The sequence below is a fragment of the Dermochelys coriacea genome, chromosome 2 (assembly GCF_009764565.3).
Source record: "Dermochelys coriacea isolate rDerCor1 chromosome 2, rDerCor1.pri.v4, whole genome shotgun sequence".
Classification (NCBI taxonomy): domain Eukaryota; kingdom Metazoa; phylum Chordata; order Testudines; family Dermochelyidae; genus Dermochelys; species Dermochelys coriacea.
This window is the reverse complement of record NC_050069.1, coordinates 80,323,083-80,343,983: the sequence shown is the minus strand read 5'-3', so window position 1 is coordinate 80,343,983 and position 20,901 is coordinate 80,323,083. Positions and strand designations below refer to the sequence as shown.

Sequence of the window (20,901 nt, the reverse complement as noted above, 5' to 3'; positions counted from 1 at the left end):
TAGTGTGTTGATGGACTGTTGGGCCTTGAAAGACTCGATGTTTGGATTGTGCTGGGGAATTATGAATTATAGTCCTTCATATATTGGACTGCAGAAATAAATTAACCTTGGAGAAGAGATATTTATACGTGAAGAGCTTATGTGAAGTTACTGGAGACTCCACCATGTGAGAGGCAAATGAGGAAGGCAGTCCAGTCATGCCGTGGCCTGCTGCAGAAGGGCATCCACCCAGGGCCACCACATAACATTATGAAGGAAGATGCAGGCAGGCAATCCATCCCTGGGCAGAAGACACCAGAAGAGGGAAATCAAGGCAGGCAACCACTTGCACAGCCAATCTGAGGCCACGAGGAAAAGGTGCCTTGAAGGTAGGCTCCTGCCTTGATTTCCCTTTTCCATGGCTCAGCATGTCCACATTCATAATAAATCATGACTGGACAGTATAACATCATTGTACAGCACTAAGAAACTATGTCACAAGAACAGCTGGATGAATAATATATAACAAATAATTAAAATGGAGCTAGACCATCTCTAGCCCTTGTTTGGCTGTGCAAGGAAGTTAGGACCGTCCCCAGAGAGGGGATGGAGACAAGGGACCCATGATGAATGTCACCTTCTTCCCCTCTTGATTCCATACTGTCCAAAAGCAGATTGTGATCTTCTCAAATATTTATTATTTGAAATGCTAGCTGTGTGACTGGCCACCTTGTCACATGGTTGGTTTCTGCCCCGATTCAAAGAATGCTACTCTCTGAATTTCTAATTCAGATTTCTCTCAGATTTCTAATTCAGATTTTGAATGCTCATCGAAAGTAAATAGTAATATTCTCTCAATGGTTACTTAGAAATGGAAGCCTCTGTGTTCATTCCTGGGAGTAATCTTGTTGCATCCAACAAATATTCTAGCAAACACAAAAGAGGTATGAACATTCCAAAAGGGATTTTGTTAAAAAATTCAAATATTCACAAGAGCATTTTTGTAAAATTTTCCTAGCTCCATTCACCAGTCACCTTAAACTGTTTATTCAGGTAACAAAGACTTGAGAAAATCAGAGAATATAAATGACAAGTTATTCTTTAATATTTCTTCTGCCCAAAGTAATAAGCATAAAGAACACGCTGAAATGTCTCACATTTTAAGTTTCACAAAACAAATGACTTAAATATACCTGAACATTTGGTCAATGATAACAATAATTTTAAAAAATGTTTGTAGGCAAATATTTCTTTCATAACTGAAAATGTCTTCTAAATTAAATTCTAAATCTTCATTCACTGTCAATTATCTTTTTGTTACTTTGCAAGAATCAAAAAGACACAGAGCCTCTTAAAAACTCTTTGACGAGGAAAGTACTTAAAGCACTTATATAACATTTAATTTAGCTGCCCTACTCACTAATCTTGTTTGCTGGAACTCTTTTGGTCTTTTTCAAGGCATTGAATTTCCACTATTATCTGGATTCAAAGGGTAATATGTGAGGAAAATCAAAATGAACTTCTTCCATTATTAAATTAATCTGCATTAATAAATGAATTTAGGCTAAATTATAATTTTGTTAGTCTGTTTATTATTCGGAACCCATGGTATAATCCCTCTTGGAGATATTGTGGTTAAGGCTGATAACACAGTATGAATGCAATTAATACAAATGTACAAAAGTTAATTGACATATCTTCCCTTTCTATTTGACTGAGTTAATTAAATTTATCTGCACTTAAAAAGGCCATATTTATTTTTATCTTCCAAGGTCATTTTAATTGTATAAGCAAGTTTTAAAAAGTTATTATGTTCCAAATGTAACAGCTATTCATGCAGAGTGCAATTAGCAACATATAAAAGCCTATCGGATCCTGCAAGGAAACTATTTTTTCTCCTTTACCTCATTAATGAAGTCCCCGATATCCCCAGGATGAGGAGCAGCTGATCTGACTGGGTACTGAGGTTCTGCATGGATTGGTCTTTCATCGAGCCGTCTGATCCCCACAGGTTTGATGGCATCTGGTTCTATGGTATCGGGTTGTTGAAGCTGGCTTAAATCATAGTCCTGAAAAGACGGAAACAAAGAAAATGGGTCCAGAGATTTTTCAACAATTTTTATAGGAAAATAAAATAAAAAGCACATATTCAGCAAAAGACATACCTTTTATAAATCATAACATTTATTGAGAATGATTCTGTAGCTATCCTAATGGAAATTTGCCATTTACATTCACGAATAATGAAGAAAACCATCATGTCTTTTATACACTGTGTCTACCTTCACAATACCATATCAAACGTCTATATCATCAGCTTTGTAGTGCATCTCATCAATTTTCCATTGAGAAACAAAGATTTGGAGTAGCTCTATTAAGCGACTGAACAATTTGCCTAGTAAATGCTGATTTACAGCATGTAGCACAGATGCCAGATCTGACTTGTATTTTTCAAACAAAATAAATGCCAAACGCCCTCATTCTGAGATATACGCAAGCGCAGAGTGCTGCAGTTTTATAATACCTTCAAAGACTGAGTTTAAGACTGCTTGCTGATTTCATGTGGCTTCCATAACAGGAAAGCTAACGGGGGGGGGGGGAGGGAATGTCATGAAAAGTACAAAACTTCTCAGATTTGGCCTTAATTCTAAGCACTTTCTGGAGATTACTCTTGGATCTGATCATTAAGTACTTGATTCTGCAGATTCAGAACTCTGGCTGATTGATGACACTAGCATAGCATTATGAATTCCATGTCAACGGAAGAGAAAAAAAATCTTTCATTAGTTAAATATCTATAGATTTAAGATAAAAAGAAAAGGAGGACTTGTGGCACCTTAGAGACTAACAAATTTATTTGAGCATAAGCTTTTGTGAGCTACAGCTCACTTCATCGGATGCATTTGGTGGAAAATACAGTGGGGAGATTTATATACAAACACAGAGAACATGAAACAATGGGTTTTATCATACACGCTGTAAGGAGAGTGATCACTTAAGATAACACGGCTGCTACTCTGAAACCAGATTTAAGATATAAATCCCCATCCTGGGCTGCATCGGAATAGTGCCCAGCAGCTGGATGCCAGGCCAGTCCCTGGTATATAAGTAGCATAACCTTAAGGCTGCTTTACATTATGCCAGCTGGCCACTGCCCCACAGGTCATTCCAGCAGCCAGGGGTTACCCGGCCACTCACTCCCACATTTTCCGAGATATGCCCCGTGTCATAAATATAAAGGGAAGGGTAACCACCTTTCTGTATACAGTGCTATAAAATCCCTCCTGGCCAGAGGCAACATCCTGTTACTTGTAAAGGGTTAAGAAGCTCAGCTAACCTCGCTGGCACCTGACCCAAAGGACCAATAAGGGAACAAGATACTTTCAAATCTTGGGCGGGGAAAGGCTTTTGTTTGTGCTCTTTGTTTACATGGTTGTTTTCTCTTGGGACAGAGAGGCCAGACAGAAATCCATCTTCTCCAACCCATCCTAATCCAAGTCTCCAATATTGCAACCAGTATAGGTAAGCCAGGCAAGGCGGATTAGTTTCTCTTTTGTTTTATGTGAATTTTCTCTGTGTTAAGAGGGAGGTTTATTCCTGTTTTCTGTAACTTTAAGGTTTTGCCCAGAGGGGGATCCTCTGTGTTTTGAATCTGAGTATCCTGTAAAGTATTTTTCATCCTGATTTTACAGAGAAGATTTTTACCTTTCTTTTTTTTTTTTTTAAAATAAAATCCTTCTTTTAAGAACCTGACTGATTTTTCCATTGTTCCAAGATCCAGGGGTTTGGGTCTTTGATGATTCTGTAACCAATTGGTTAGGATATTAGTCTCAAGCCTCTCCAGGAAAAAGGGTGTGTAGGGTGTGGGGGGATATTTTGTGGGGTAGACCGTCTCCAAGTGGTCTCTTTCCCTGTTCTTTGTTTAAAACGCTTGGTGGTGGCAGCATACTGTTCAAGAACAAGGCAAAGTTTGTACCTTGGGGAAGTTTTAACCTAAGCTGGTAAGAATAAGCTTAGGGGGTCTTTCATGAGGGTCCCCCACATGTGTACCCTAGAGTTCAGAGTGGGGAAGGAACCCTGACACCCCCTATGCTGGGACTTGGGTTGTGGGGAGTGTAGGAGCTGATGTGTCCTTTGCCATCAGAGAGTGTCCCCTGTATAGACGAACTCCTCATGGAGCTGGATCCATTGGCTTTCTGGATGCTTTGCACACTGAAGTGAGGATCAGGATCAGGCCCATGAATATTTATTCCAGGACTATGCCATGTTTGGCTATCATCTCAATTAAATATAAAGATTGTTTTTTAAAATTATGATCCTGAAGGTAGTTTCAGAGGAAGATGTAAGGAGTTAAACAATACCAACTGTATTTATTGGAAATGTTGAAAATCCCATAATATCATTTAACATTACTTTTCCACATAGAGTTGGCCTAGTAAGGATTATTATTTATAATTGGAGCTCTCTAAATGTAGTGGGTCTCATTAAAGGCACTTCAGAAAATGTGACATAGGGTGTTTTTGAAAATGCTACTTTGTAATAAAAGGGGTCATGCAGATGGGTGGGTAGACAGGTTTGCTGATAGCAGTAAAATTTGGGAGAATTGTAACAAATTGTCATTTGCACTCTCCATCCCAAAATTTTTTTTACTGTTCCTCAGCTTTGGGATTGAGACTTTTTGATGGCCATAAATATGTAGTTAAAAAGGTGGAATAGCATTGATGAGCTCTGGGAATGGAATTGCATAAATTTAAAATTTATTGCCTGTTTTTTAATTAGCTGGTAAACTCTTCTTCTTTAAAGTGCTCAATACACAAAAACAGAATAATAAAGCAGTGTCTACTAAACAGTATGTGAGGTCAATATAATGTAAGAACTGATGAAAGGTGTACAAAAGGAAGAAAGAGCTCTTCATCCTTTCCCTCTATTAAGTAAAATAATCCAAAATAGTTTAGCGACATGTCATATCAGAAAATTCAAGGAGAGGCAAAGCAGAATTTTGATTTAAATTTTAGAAAATATGAAAACAGCCTCTAAATATACTTCCCACACCCTCATGAAAGACAAATGTGGAAAACATCAACAGAGAGGAATGAAAACAATTTCTTGATTTTTGTACTCAGCATTTCATGAGGCTGCACTCGAGGAAATATGGTTAATAACCAATTTAATACAACTGTGAGGCCCTCTCGGATCATTCAATTTTTATAATGATATTAAAAAAAGGCATTTTTTGAACAATCATACAGCAACAACAAACAATTCAGGTACAATAATTTAAATATGGTAACACTCTTTTTTGGCAAGTTTGTAAATATTCCTGGTCTCTACAGCTATGGATGTTACCTTCTATTGCAAGTGAGTACTACTAATGCCAAGTTTGTCTTTACACAGCCACCTAGACCTGTTGGTTCCCAGAGCTCAGTCTATGATACTCCCCTGCCTTGTTTTCCAGCTATGGAAACTGTCTCACAAGAATGTCATTATCAGGGACGGCATTCACCTACGTATGTATTCTGCCTATTATCAGCATATATTCTCTGATATCATTAAAACATCATTAAAATATTTATCAGTGAGCCATGGGCAGGATCCTGACCACTCCACCAAAATAATTCTAAATTGGCCCAAAGACTGAGAAAAGAGACGGGCCTTACACTTTGACATGGAGTTCTGGAAACCAGACGACGGAAGTGAATTCCAGAGTGGAGAACCCGACACCAAGAACTTTCTGTCTAAAACCAATTCTACTTTTTGAATTAGGGGAAATGGTAGACTTCAGTATGCTTTTGGAATCACAGGTAGAAACAATGACTCAGTGCTTTTTACCCAGCCACCACAGCTTGATGTGTCTTTTGTTCCATGAATCTCTATGACCCCGTCACCCTCTGGGGTTAACTGTTTTAGCACATGCTGTTTAGGACTATCCTTGAAAACTGCTCATGGCTTCATGTAGTGCAGAAAATGATGGCCTATCTATTTAGTAGTGCAATCAGTGTTTAGCACATACCACATGAGCTGCATGTATTGCATTGGCTTCCTTTTTGCAATTCATGGAGTTGATATTAATCTAGAAAGCCCTATATAGTTTTGGTCCTGACTATTTAAGACATTTCCTCTTTCCCTCTTTAAACATGCAGCCAAATCGCTGTTTGGCTCTAGCTTACGAACATTATGAACAAGGCTGGAAGTCTATCAGGAAAGACAGCAGGCAATGCCTGCCAAATCTTTCAGGGTATCTCTTCACAGCCCAGGTTGATGGCCTCAGGCCTGAATGGCTTGCACTAGCGCTCTAAGAATAGATCTATAAACAGAACTTTGAAGTTGCGGCTTTGGCTGGAGCTCAGGCTCTGATGCCTCTTGAGGGGGGCAGGCTTCAGAGCCCGAGTCTAATCAACACACTGTCTACTCAGCTATTCTTAGAGTTCTAGCATGAGCCATGCAAGCCTAGTCTGTTGACCTAGGCTGAGAGATTTGCTGCCATCGGCTGTGTAGACATATCCTCAGAAGCGCCCTTTACTTACCACCATCTTCTGTCTAGCTCAATCTCCAGCAGCTATCAAATTAGTCCCTCCCAGGGGTTTTCACATCAGGTAGATCAAATTAGTCACACTTTGTGACTAGGTGTAAGAAAAGACAGTTAACTTTTTCCATAACTGGTGTTCTTTGAGATGTGTTGCTCATGTCCATTCCATGTTAGGTGTGTGCTCGCCATGTGCACTGGTGCTGGAAGTCTTTGCCTCAGTAGTATCCATAGGAGACCAGCTCTGGCACCCCCTGGAGTGGTGCCCGCATGGCGTGGTATAATGGGTACCACCGGCTTCCCCATCCCTCAGTTCCTTTTTGCCAGATCTCCAGCAGTGGGAAAGGAGGGCAGGTCATGCAATGGACATAAGCAACACATCTTGAAGAACAGTAATGGAAAAAGGTAACTGCCTTTTCTTCTTCAAGTGCTTGCTCATGTCCATTCCATGTTAGATGACTCCCAAGCAGTACCAATGGAGGCGGGTAGGACTTCACGGAAAGGTATAAAAACCGGGGAAGATGGATCTGGGGAATAGTCTGCTGCAGTGGGAGGCAACCTGCGGCCTGCATGCAGCCCATCAGGATAATCTGCTGGTGGGCTGTGAGACAGTGTTTACATTGACCGTCCGCAGGCAAGGCCATCCACACCTCCCAGTGGCTGCGGTTCGCCGTTCCTAGCCAATGGGAGCTGTGGTAAGTGGCAACCAGCAAGTCCTTGCAGCCTGTGTCGCATCCTGCAGCTCCCATTGGCCGGGAATGGTGAACAACAGCCACTGGGAGCTACAGGCGGCTGTGCCTATGGACGGTCAATGTAAACACTGTCTCATGGCCTGCCAGCGGATTACCCTGATGGGCCTATGCAGTCCACAAGTTGCCCACCACTGGTTTGGTAGGTTGCCTTCGGACATCCCCTCAAAATGATCGTTTGGCCCCCTGCTTGTTTCGGGTTGAGCCCGACTGAGCAGAGAGTGGAGGAGCGTAGCTCGGATGGTGTTTGTAGCCCTTGGCTTTCTTATGAGGCAGATCCTGCTGAGATTGACTCTCTTGGCCCTGAGGCTGCTGCGGCTTGAACTGCTTACGTGTCTGACCTGGGACATAAAGCACCAGAGTTTTCAGGGTGGTAAGGGAGTCCTTTAAACCATGCAGCTTGCTGTCGATTCTGCAAACCGGGCCTGGCCGTTGAAGGGAAGGTCCTACATTGACTGCCTCACTAGATAAGCCTGAGAGGAGCAGGCAGAAAGCGTGCCGCATTGAGAGGGCGGAGCCTATGGAGTGGGTGGCAGAGTCCGCTGCGTTAGATGCTGCCTGAAAGGCCACCCTGGCCGTGGCTGTGCCTTCACCAAGGATCGCTCAGAATTCCTTCCAGGATCCTTCAGGAAGAGAACCCTCGAACTTGGCCATGGTCTGCCACATGTTAAAATCATAGCGGCCCAGGAGAGCCTGGTGGTTGGCCACTTTCAATTGCGGGCTGGAAGATGAATAAACTTTGCGTCCAAAAAGATCCAGCCTCCCTGAGTCTTTGTTTTTGGGGTAGCACAGCCCCGTCCCCAGGCTGAGTCTCGTTCAGAGCTCACAAAGACTCTAAACTACTATTAAGGGTAACTATTTTAACTACTAACTATATACAACTAAATTACAGGTTATTTAAGTTCACAAGAACAGAGAACATGTAACATTAGCCAAAGCAACAGACGTTCCAGCACCGTCACTGGCAGCAAGAAGGAACTGAGGGTGGGGGGAGCCGGTGGCACGCTTTATATCGCACCATGCGGATGCCACTCCAGAGGGCGCCAGAGCCGGTCCCCTACGGATACTGATGAAGGAAAAACTTCCAGCACCGGTGCATGTGGTGAGCACACGCACCTAATATGGAATGAACATGAGCAAGCACTCAAAGAAGAACCAGCAGGACTAGAACCTGGGATGTTCTAGGCCACTGATACTTCTGCATCGCCATTGGAAGCTTAGGGCTGGGTTTCCTCTGGAGGACCCTGTGAAGCTAGGCTCTTCAGGAAGTACCGCTCTGCATGGCCTGATTGGCAGCCTCTCACAGCCCACTAGTTGGCTTATGCTGCTATAAGCCATCATGCGGAGCTGTCTGAGCAACAATGCAGATTGCCTGTTTGCTTTTACTCCAGACCTTTCTTTGCTCTGGCTTCTGACCCTATTTTGTCCCCAACTCTGCTATTTGCTTGCTGTCTATAACTTGGGGCCTGACGCGGACTTCCAGGTATCCTGACCTAACTTGACCCTGACACCACTACTCATCTCCTGACTGCAATTTAGTAGCTGACGGTGCACACAAGCTACCCACAGCCCAGCCCTGACACTAGGCAGCTCTTGCACTAGATCAGATACAAAAAGCTATATCTCCTTCCCTGAAATCTCCCAGGTCAGGCTCACTGCAGTACCCCTTTGGAAGAAGCTGTGTCAATATTGTGCCAACCAAATTATCAAACCAGATCTCTGTAATAAAATCCTAAATGACTACATTATACTATCAACTTGAAAAAAATGACATTTTACTAGGAAATATTTTGCCTATTATTGCTGCTAAATACTGAAATAAATTAGCTAAATATATGATTTCTCACTATTTTTCAGTTTGTTCTCTTGGTGCATTTGGTGGCACTTTTTATATTCTCACTGTCTTGTAGATACATGAGACAGGAAGTTCAGGTTATCTTTGGTATTGTTTCTCAGCCTTGCTGAAAAGTCCCTTGTAAACATCAGTACTGAAGCAGAAAAATCTTACTTTTTTTCCCTCTCATTTTTTAAAGAAAGGTATAAAGAAAAAAAAATCTGGATGTATTATTGAAAGGGTGCGCTAACAGAAACTTGAGATTTCTGAATTAGGCTATTTAAAAAAATAAAGTTGACAATATCCCTTTAAATCATGGATGGTGGTGACTTTGCAATGGACAGCTCTGAGGGGAGATTTGGATCACTGTTAGATCCTGCTTTGCATTCCTGAACCCAGACACCAGCTGAGACAGATATTAAATGTCAATCAACTGGCCAAGCCCTAGAAATTAACTGCTTCTTAAGTAGGAGGTCCAAAAGGGTCCAAAACCCCAAAGTTGATTCCTTTCTGGATCTCCAACTCCATAGCACCTGGGAGCACGTACCAAATTTCTCAATTACCAGAATAAGATAAAAATGCCATTTTACAATCCCCAGAAATCACTCATCCAAGAGTATACCCCAATCCAAACAGAGAGGTTCCTCCCCTATTCCCTTGACATGTGCCTAAACAATTTCCTCCTGATGCTACAGGGCAGTTGTCACCCACCAGTCGTTACTCCTAAATTGAAAACCTCTCCCCTTTCGTGGTGTAGGATAGCTGTAATCCAGTCTCAACCTTCCTTTCAAAGACCTAGGTCAGTGACAACCAAAACCTGATTGTAGGAAACTGGGGAAGGCCCCCGGATATGTTCACTTGTCTCCAAAAGGGTAAGTAAACATACGAATAAAAAAAGCTTCAACTTCTCCCACAGCAACAAAACACTCTCCCTCAGCAGTTCAATTACATGAAGACAGTAGTCTTCTCAGCAGTCTAAGAGAGAGCTGTCACTATAATTTCTCCCTGGCTAATGTCTTCATTACAAATACCACTGAGGGACAGAAGACTGGGTTGGGGGCACATCCAACTGAAGGCACTTTCCCACCATGGCAATGAAGGGAAGAGAAAGGAGGAACTCACTACTAAGCAGGTGAAACTTCCCTTCTTGTAACAGCACTTGGGGATGAGGTCTTGCAACATCCTTCATACTAAGCATCTCAAAATGATTTATAGATAGGAGAAATTTTACCATTAATAAAAACCCCCAAAACAGATGTATTTGAAGGGAATCCAATTACAACGTATCAGTTCTCCTGAGTAAAACTTAAAGACTGGACTGCAGCCACGCATATTTAAATTATAGGGATAGGCACACATTATATAGGTTATAGTATTAAGCAAAGTATAAGGTTATATTCCCAGGTATTCAGGTGCATCCCAAATTTAATGTGTGAAAACTGACACAGTTGCATTCATTGGGGCAAAGCAAGTATTTGATACAGCTGTGCAATACAAATTGGAACAAAACAAAATAATAGGAAATATTTTAATATGCTCAGTACTTGAAAGCTGTTAAGTGTTTGGAAGACTGTAGCTCTGAAATTACCCAAATTATGCTTTATTCTGTTTACATGTCTTGGAGTGAAAGAGGGGAACAAGTCTAGCAGCTGTGGGGGAGGTTGTCTAATTCAGTAGGATGGAGACATTGCCCCCTCTTCCCCCAGCACACCAGCATATACCTACAGGGGAATGTCTTGGAGAGTGCAGGCTACATCTTTGCAACAAGTGTAGCAAGAGGCACTGTGCTGGGACCCCTGGAAGTATCCTCATAGTCAGACCAAACGTCCATCTAGCCCAATATCCTATCTTCCAACAGTGGCCAAAATCAGGGCTCCAGAGAGAATGAACCGAACAGCTAATCATCAGTGATCCATCCCCTGTTGTCCATTCGCAGCTTCTGGTAAACAGGGGCTAGGGACACCACTAACATGCCACAGTTAACATGCATCCTTCCACACTACTCCAGAGAAGAAGGTGCCTCTTGTGCCACGAAGCTCCACTATGCATACATCTATAATTTAATTTAATCTAATTAGAGAAATGCACAGCAAAACACTGGCACCTTTCAAGATTAAGTTTCCTCAAAGAGGATTTTTATATACCATGTTTTTTCTTAATGTGGAAGCAATGTCATGGCTTTGAGAGCAACCAAAGGTAATTTAAAAAAATGCTAAAAGGCAATGCCTGCTGTGTTTGATTGTGGCTAGAAACATCTAAAAATGGGTAGGTAAACCTGACAGACTATTACTAGTATATTCAGACAGGGTAGTTTCCCTTCTGTCTGAATTGCAAGTTTTTGCAGACTCCCGATGAACAGGGCAGCTACGACCTACTCTTCCTGTTCTGGACCAGATGCTCTGGTTGTATTTGAATGTTAAGATATTTACTTAAATCATTATCAAGAGTTTAACATATTTTTCTTGTGATATAGTGAATTATACTGTGTGTAATTAGAAAACAGGATCTGGTCTACATGAATATGTATCATAACTGCACAAGCCAGATTCTCAATCAAGTGAACGGGCTAGCAACCTCTGTAAAATACAAAACACAGTGCACAAGTAGGGCTAATTTTTCAAGATAATGCTCAGATCCATTAATAAACTCATAAAAGTTCAAATATGACTGTCCACAGTTCCTGTGACTGTGTGTGTAAACTGCATGACTGCATACACAAATGTCTAGTTGGCCACCTAGCTAGTTATTTTCATATACAATTACCCAAGCTGCATGCACAGCCAAAGTAATTGTGTGTGGAATCACAGCTGCCTTTTATTTTAAATGTAGGACTTTTAGGAATCATACCCACACACTCCATATTGCAATTTGACTTGACCAATCAATTTCAATCAATTTCAGCAAATTTGTCTGCTGTTGCACCCACTTAGCTTAAGTTACCTCTTAAACATCCCCAGACCCTAACCTGGAAGGGAGTTTACACTGAAAATATTGGCCCCAATACTACAAGGTGTACTTTGTAGGCTGAATCCTACAGTGGCTCAAGTCAACAGGCTCCAGGAAGTGCAGTGATCTACATAGGTCGTGCAGTTTTGCAGGAGTGCTGCTATTTATGAAAAGCCATATCTACACCAACAGTTGACGGCTTTTTTTATTTTCCATTCACTTTTCTGTTACTTTCTGCTGCCTTTGTTTTTATTATTTGTTTTTATTATCAATCTATTTGGAGCACTACAACTTTATAATTTCCTAAGATAACCAAAGAACCAACTATCTTTTTTTATTAATAAAAAGTGAAAGTTAAACCAGATTCTAGACAGGATAAAATATATTGCAATGATTTTTGTAATGGAATTAAGAAAACATTACCTTTTCTATAATTAGGTAATAGTTCTCAAAGGAATGAAAATAATTCCTGCACGTGAGCATTGTATGTAATCATTCAGAAAGCAAAGTCAAATTTTTAATACGCAAATTTGATCCCAGTTGGAATTTCCTTTTAATAATAATGATAATAATAATAATAATTAATGAAGATGCCTACTGGCTTATAGCAGTTAGTTTATTCATTATTATTAAGAACTTGATATAAAATTAATGACAATCTTACCTAACACAAAACAAAGGTTGAATGATGAGGGAAAATGATCTGATAAGCCCTTTTATGTCACTTGTCTGATAGGAAGGTGAAGATAAAACATGATAGTAGGAGTTTACACTTTGACCGGTAAATGAGCAATATCTTCATATACAAGAAAAATACCAGTAGGGTCCACAGCACAAAACTGATCAGCTGTTAAGATCTAGGTAACTACGAAGAGATTACTTACAATTTCCTTAAGTATATTTTCTTTTGGTATATTAAAGGGGAGAACAGAAAGAGTCAAAGGCTGGCTGGATAAACTCAGAAGGCTACTCAAATATCAAGCATATTTCACTACTTAAGTGCTATAACAAGTTTGTTCTTCTAATTATCAGGAATTATAAATAAGCTTGATCATTCTGTAACATGCCAAATACTTTATGTGCAATTTAGAAATTAGATCCATTCCTGCACAAGTCCATTCTGTTTTTATTTTTAATGTTCTATCACCTCTAAAATAAATACTACTAAGTATAGTAATGCTAGTGAATGATTTCTCTCTCTCTCTCATATACAAAATATTTCTTATAATCAAAATGATGACAACTCATCTGAGCTGCAGGCTTTCTGGATAGTTTTTGAATAAGTGTGTCTCTTGTAGAGAACTAAGATCTTAAGGGAAAATATACTCAGAAAAATCTTAACATTGACTTAGAAACTCTTGGAATGAAGAGGGTTGTAGGCAAGACAAAAATATAAGTCTAAAACAATAGGTCCAAATCCTGCAACACATATGATGAATAGCACTTACTCACTTGAGCAATCCTACTGACTTCAATGGGACCAACTGCATAAATGCTATTCAACAGGAGTAAGGATTGCAGAATTGGTCCCAGAGTTAACAGCGGATTTGAGTATCAACTTAACTTACTAAGGAAAAATTGTTATATAACCTAATACAATGAGAAAAGAAGGGAATGATTCAATGTTATTTGGTCAACATTTACTTTGCTATCCAAGTCAAACACCCTAGTGGCTCCATGTAAACCACATCAGTATCCTGATTTATATTTTAAAATGAATTACTATATGTATCAACTGTGTTGCATGCATGTGCTAGGTGCATTAACACTGAGTCAACATAAGGTTTTAGATTAGGTCAACATTAGATATTTAGAGCTGACTGTAGTGGTTACAAATTGAGTGCACATCATGCGCAGGGAGAGCATCATAGCCCTAGTCTACACTAGGCGTTGAGGTCGAATTTAGCAGCGTTAAATCGATTTAACCCTGCAACCGTCCAGACAGCGAAGCCCTTTTTTTCGACTTAAAGGCCTCTTAAAATCGATTTCCTTACTCCACCCCCGACAAGGGGTTTAGCGCTGAAATCGGTTTTGCTGGGTCGAATTTGGGGTACTGTGGACGCAATTAGATGGTATTGGCCTCCGGGAGCTATCCCAGAGTGCTCCATTGTGACCGCTCTGGACAGCGCTCTCAACTCAGATGCACTGATCAGGTAGACAGGAAAAGGCCCGCGAACTTTTGAATTTCAATTTCCTGTTTGGTCAGTGTGGCAAGCTACAGGTGACCATACAGAGCTCATCAGCAGAGGTGACCATGCAGAGCTCATCAGCAGAGATGACCATGATGGAGTCCCAGAATCGCAAAAGAGTTCCAGCATGGAGCTAACGGGAGGTACGGGATCTGATCGCTGTATGGGGAGAGGAATCTGTGCTATCAGAACTACATTCCAGTTTTCAAAATGCCAAAACATTTGTGAAAATCTCCCAGGACATGAAGGACAGAGGCCACAACAGGGACCCGGAGCAGTGCTGCGTGAAACTTAAGGAGCTGAGGCAAGCCTACCAGAAAACCAGAGAGGTGAACGGCCGCTCTGGGTCAGAAACCAAAACATGCCGCTTCTATGATGAGCTGCATGCCATTTTAGGGGTTTCAGCCACCACAACCCCAGCCGTGTTGTTTGACTCCTTCAGTGGAGATGGAGGCAACATGGAAGCAGGTTTTGGGGAAGAGGAAGAAGATGATGATGAGGTTGTAGATAGCTCACAGCAAACAAGCAGAGAAACTGGTTTTCCCGACAGCCAGGAACTGTTTCTCACCCTGGACCTGGAGCCAGTACCCCCTGAACCCACCCAGGGCTGCCTCCCGGACCCGCCAGGTGGAGAAGGGACCTCTGGTGAGTGTACCTTTTCAAATACTATAAAAGGTTTAAAAGCCAGCATGTTTAATGATTAATTTGCCCTGGCTTTCCTGGATATACTCCAAAGCCTTTGCAAAAGGTTTCTGGGGAGGGCAGCCTTATTCCATCCACCATGGTAGGACACTTTACCACTCCAGGCCAGTAGCACACACTCGGGAATCATTGTAAACAAAGCATTGCAGTGTATGTTTGCTGGCGTTCAAACAACATCTGTTCTTTATCTCTCTGTATTATCCTCAGGAGAGTGATATCATTCATGGTCACCTGGTTGAAATAGGGTGCTTTTCTTAAGGGGACATTCAGAGGTGCCCGTTCCTGCTGGGCTGTTTGCCTATGGCTGAACAGAAATGTTTCCCGCTGTTAGCCACGCAGTGCGGGGAGGTGACCTTGTAACGAAAGCACATGTGCTATGTATGTAATGTTAACAGCAAGGTTTACCGTGAAAGAGTGTACCCATTGTTCTATAAAATGTGTCTTTTCAAATACCACTGTCCTTTTTTTTTTCTCCACCAGCTGCATGTGTTTCAAGGATCACAGGATCTTCTCCTTCCCAGAGGCTAGCGAAGATTAGAAGGCGAAAAAAATGCACTTGCGATGAAATGTTCTCTGAGCTCATGCTGTCCTCCCACACTGACAGAGCACAGACGAATGCATGGAGGCAGACAATGTCAGAGTGCAGGAAAGCACAAAATGACCGGGAGGAGAGGTGGCGGGCTGAAGAGAGTAAGTGGCAGGCTGAAGAGAGGGCTGAAGCTGAAAGGTGGCGGCAGCATGATGAGAGGAGGCAGGATGCAATGCTGAGGCTGCTGAAGGATCAAACTAATATGCTCCAGCGTATGATTAAGCTGCAGGAAAGGCAGCAGGAGCACAGATTGCCGCTACAGACCCTGTGTAACCAACCACCCTCCTCCCCAAGTTCCATAGCCTCCTCACCCAGACGCCCAAGAACGCGGTGGGGGGGCCTCCAGCCACCCAGCCACTCCACCCCAGAGGATTGCCCAAGTAACAGAAGGCTGGCATTCAATAAGCTTTAAACTTTTAAAGTGCTGTGTGGCCTTGTCCTTCCCTCCTCCACCACCTCTCCTGGGCTACCTTGGTAATTATCCCCCTGTTTGTGTGATGAATTAATAAAGAATGCATGAATGTGAAGCAACAATGACTTTATTGCCTCTGCAAGTGGTGATCGAAGGGAGGTGGGGAGGGTGGTTAGCTTACAGGGAAGTAGAGTGAACCAAGGGGCGGGGGGTTTCATCAAGGAGAAACAAACAGAACTTTCACTCCGTAGACTGGCCAGTCATGAGACTGGTTTTCAAAGCTTCTCTGATGCGCACCACGCCCTCCTGTGCTCTTCTAACCACCCTGGTGTCTGGCTGTATGTAATCAGCAGCCAGGCGATTTGCCTCAACCTCCCACCCCGCCATAAATGTCTTTCCCTTACTCTCACAGATATTGTGGAGCGCACAGCAAGCAGTAATAACAGTGGGAATTTTGGTTTCGCAGCGCTCTGAGTCTGTAAACTGTGCCAGTGCGCTTTTAAACGTCCAAATGCACATTCTACCACCATTCTGCACTTGCTCAGCCTGTAGTTGAACAGCTCCTGACTACTCTCCAGGCTGCCTATGTATGGCTTCATGAGCCAGGCTGGGTCCCCAAGGATAACTATAGGCATTTCAACATCCCCAATGGTTATTTTCTGGTCTGGGAAGCAAGTCCCTTCCTGCAGCTTTTGAAACAGACCAGAGTTCCTGAAGATGCGAGCGTCCTGTACCTTTCCTGGCCATCCCACGTTGATGTTGGTGAAATGTCCCTTGTGATCCACCAGTGCTTGCAGCACTATTGAAAAGTACCCCTTGGGGTTTATGTACTCGCTGCCTTGGTGCTCCGGTGCCAAGATAGGGATATGGGTTCCCTCTATGGTCCCACCACAGTTAGGGAATCCCATTGCAGCAAAGCCATCCACTATGATCTGCGCATTTCCCAGGGTCCTTGATACCAGCAGCTCAGTGATTGCGTTGGCTACTTGCATCACAGCAGCCCCACAGTAGATTTACCCACTCCAAATTGATTCCCGACTGACCGGTAGCTGTCTGGCGTTGCAAGCTTCCACAGGGCTATTGCCACTTGCTTCTCAACTGTGAGGGCTGCTCTCCTCTTGGTATTCTTGCGCCTCAGGGCAGGGGAAAGCAAGTCACAAAGTTCCATGAAAGTGCCCTTACGCATGCGAAAGTTTTGCAGCCACTGGGAATCCTCTCAGACCTCCAACACTATGCGGTCCCACCAGTCTGTGCTTGTTTCCCAGGACCAGAATCGGTGTTCCACCGCATGAGCCTGCCCCATTAGCACCATGATGCCCACATTGCCAGGGCACGTGCTTTGAGAGAAGTCTGTGTCCATGTCCTCATCACTCTCGTAACCGCGCTGACGTCGCCTACTTGCCCGGTTTCACTTTGCCAGGTTCTGGTGCTGCATATACTGCTGGATAATGCGTGTGGTGTTTAATGTGCTCCTAATTGCCGAAGTAATCTGAGCAGGCTCCATGCTTGCCGTGGTGTGGCATCTGCACAGAAAAAAGGCGTGGAACGATTGTCTGCTGTTGCCCTGACGGAGGGAGGGGCAACTGATGACATGGCTTACAGGGTTGGCTTACTGGGAATTAAAATCAACAAAGGGGGTGGCTTTGCGAGAAACTGAATGGCCGCCTCAAGGATAGAACTCAAAACCTCAAGGATAGAACTCAAAACTGGGTTTAGCAGGCCGTTGATTTCACAGAGGGAGGGAGGAGAAAATGAATACAAAACGTATCTGGTCTATTTCTTGTTTTGATCCACTTCATCTATCTTTATACATCTTGCTAGCAGCAGACTGTGCAGTATGACCGCTAGCCATTGTCTTCTGCTACCTGCAGATTAAAAGACAGTGCAATGCCGGTCGGACTCAATCGCCATGAGACGAAACAAGGGAAATGACCTGGCTGAGTCACTCCCATGTTTGCCCAGGCGCCCGGTTAAAAGAGCACCCAGGACTACGCTGACGGTGGCTACCAGTCATACTGCACTATCCGTTGCCAAAAGGCAATAAACTGCTGCTGTGTAGCAATGCAGTACCACGTCCGCCAGCACTGAGGAGACATATGGTGACGATTAGCTGAGCAGGCTCCATGCCGTGGTATGGCGTCTGCACAGGTAACTCAAGAAAAAAGGCGCAAAACAATTGTCTGCCCTTGCTTTTACAGAGGAGGGAGGGAACGGGGGCCTGACGATATGTACCCAAAACCACCTGCGACAATGTTTTAGCCCCATCAGGTACTGGGATTTCTACCCAGAATTCAAATGGGTGGTGGAGACTGCGGGAACTGTGGGATAGCTACCCACAGTGCAAAGCTCCGGAAGTCGAAGGCTGCCTCGGTACTGTGGACACAGTCCGCCAACTACAAGCACTTAGAGTATTTGTGTGGGGACACATACACTCGACTGTATAAAAACGCTTTCTAGAAAACCGACTTCTATATATTCGACCTAATTTCGTAGTGTAGTCATACGTATAGTGTTAGTCATTTGTCTATTACACTTATCACATTTACTAACTATGGAAACCTCAAAGTCATGTAATCTGTTGATAATCAGTGCTGTGACTACAGAACATGTCTAAAGCCTAAACTAGATATGCAAATGTCAGGAGATAAGTATGGGATAATATTCAGATTGCAACAATTTTCTTTCCCTATAAAAATGTTGGGCTAGATCCTCAGCTTTTGAAGTCAACAGAACTATGCGAATTTACGCCAGCTGACAATCTCGCTTGTTGTCTTGTACTCCATTGACCCTATTAACAAATACTGGAAAATAAACAATTCCCTCCCCTCCCCCCCCCGCATCCTGAGAGTCAACAGCTGTCTTCAGTACTTAGGGGACTCCTTCTACCCATCTTAAACGGAACATCACCTCTTTATGCTGGGAAGTCTCTCTTGCTAATCTAAATTTATTTGCCTATGATATAGTGGGGATATTGTCTGAATTCAGAAGGATGCATCTATTGATGTGCTGGCCATGGTAACCTTCACACTCATCTCTAACCCTCTGCCTACCACAGGATAAATCAGCGCTGAAGGGACAGAAATCACGCCCCTCGCCGGTGCTGGGACACAGGGAGAAGTGCAATACAAGCAGAGTTTGTAATAGAGGCTATGGCTGCCTCTCTTTTATTGAAATGATGAATGATTAAATATTGCGACAGAACCATCACTATTATGTACAAGATGTAAAATCACATGATGCTGCCCTCAATGCTAATCTGAAAGAGATTACTATTAACTAGAGAAAGAATAAATGTTTGGTTTGTATTCAACTACTGCCAGTCAGATCCCATCCCATCAAATACCATTCTAAAAATCTCATATAGCATGATGTATTCATTCACATGACTTATGAATGAGAGCAGTAACTGGATACAACATCCAAAGGCAGCCAGTCATGCCATTGGTTATTGAAAACTCCATTTTGATTCCTTGTAGGAAGACCATAAGAGAGAAGATGACACGCGTCTTTCAAGAATTTTGCAAATTTCGCAATAGCAGCTCAGGAAAAAAAAAAGACTGTATGACTGGTAATAAAAGAACATCTCACAGTAATTCAATTTCAGATTGCACTACAACAACTATTTAATGAATTAATTGACATTTCTATGGCACTGATCACCATATCTGAGCACTAAGATGAACCACATGTAATTCAAGGGCCCCAAGGTACACAAGGGAAAAATAACAAAATGTCACACACATCATTAACTAGCTGTTCAAAAAAGTATACAGCTTAAACAATTTTTAAATGACTGGGATGAAAAAATAAATAAAGTGTTAAAAAGCCATTGGTTGGGGAAATATCTATTGCTGTTAAAATATGCAGTACTTTCATTGAGCTGTGACAGAAGCTTTGAATAAGGCACCTTATTCTGCTGTGGAAGACAAGGTTTTGTTTGATTCCTCAGTGTTCTGGGTCATATTATTGCTTTCCACCAACGTTTTTTGCTCAGTCAATACTGACATTTTTAGCCTAATGTTAATATTGATAAAAAGCATTCTCTCCGTCATTCACTGCTCATTTGTGGATGTGGGGTAACAGTACAATTTTTCCTTGGTTTAATTTCATACTGGATTGACCTTGATTGTACTAAAAAGGCTGCAGTTTTCTCTAGGAGGCCTTATTTTGAAAAGAGACTATAACTGCAATTTCAATTGCTGTTCTGAAAGTGCTGGAAATACAGAAGCTAGCAGAAGAAAGCTCTCATATGTCATTTATGACAAAGGCACAAACATAAGAAATGGCTAATGGCTAACGTCTATCATTTAGAATGTTGTATAGGCAAGTCTGCATATGCAATACCTTGCTATGCCCAGTACCTGTGGCAGATATGACTGCTACTTGCAGGGAACTTGTTGGGCCATTTCAAACATGCATTTCAGATATCTAAATTTTGCATTATACTCTGCAAAAAGAGAACTACGAATGCCTATTACCCAGTTAAACTCAGATGGAACTCTAGTTTTTACATGGTAAAATGTCTTATTGGATCCCTTCCTTTCCCCGCTCCCCTGAAAAATAACCCCTCAGAATTTGAGCGTACATTTTGGTTAAGAACCTAACACTACTCAATGGAACTTTGCAGTGACAGGGCTTTGTGTACTGAGCCCCATGACGTATTAATTAGAACACTGGTTCTCAACAATAACCCCAAGGTTTATCTTCAGGAGGTGTCCATGGGGTCATGGCTAAAAGTCCTCAATTTTATAAAAATACCCCTCAGCCTTCTTGTTTGCAGCTGTGCACCTTGATTCAATGGGAGACAAGGAGATTCTCCCTCCCTTCCCAGCTGTTATCATTTGCAGCTCCTTCTTCTACCACATGTTCAGTACTTAGCACTGGTAAGAAAGCTCCATTTATGGAGGGTATGCAGTTTTTGTTCCCGGTGGCTGCCTGCAGTACGTGACCCCACATCTCACACTGCTTGGCTGACTCC

The 20,901-nt window shown here is 42.4% G+C and overlaps 1 protein-coding gene across 2 annotated transcripts in view; it reads right to left on the bottom strand.

Annotated features, from left to right (window-relative positions):
• Positions 1-20,901, bottom strand: part of CDH2 (cadherin 2) — a 181,416-nt gene that overhangs the window by 9,411 nt on the left and 151,104 nt on the right. For both annotated transcript variants that reach the window (XM_038392296.2, XM_043507938.1), the window contains exon 15: positions 1,884-2,048. In XM_038392296.2, the coding sequence (XP_038248224.1) occupies positions 1,884-2,048 (165 nt within the window). The remainder of the gene's footprint in view (positions 1-1,883; positions 2,049-20,901) is intronic.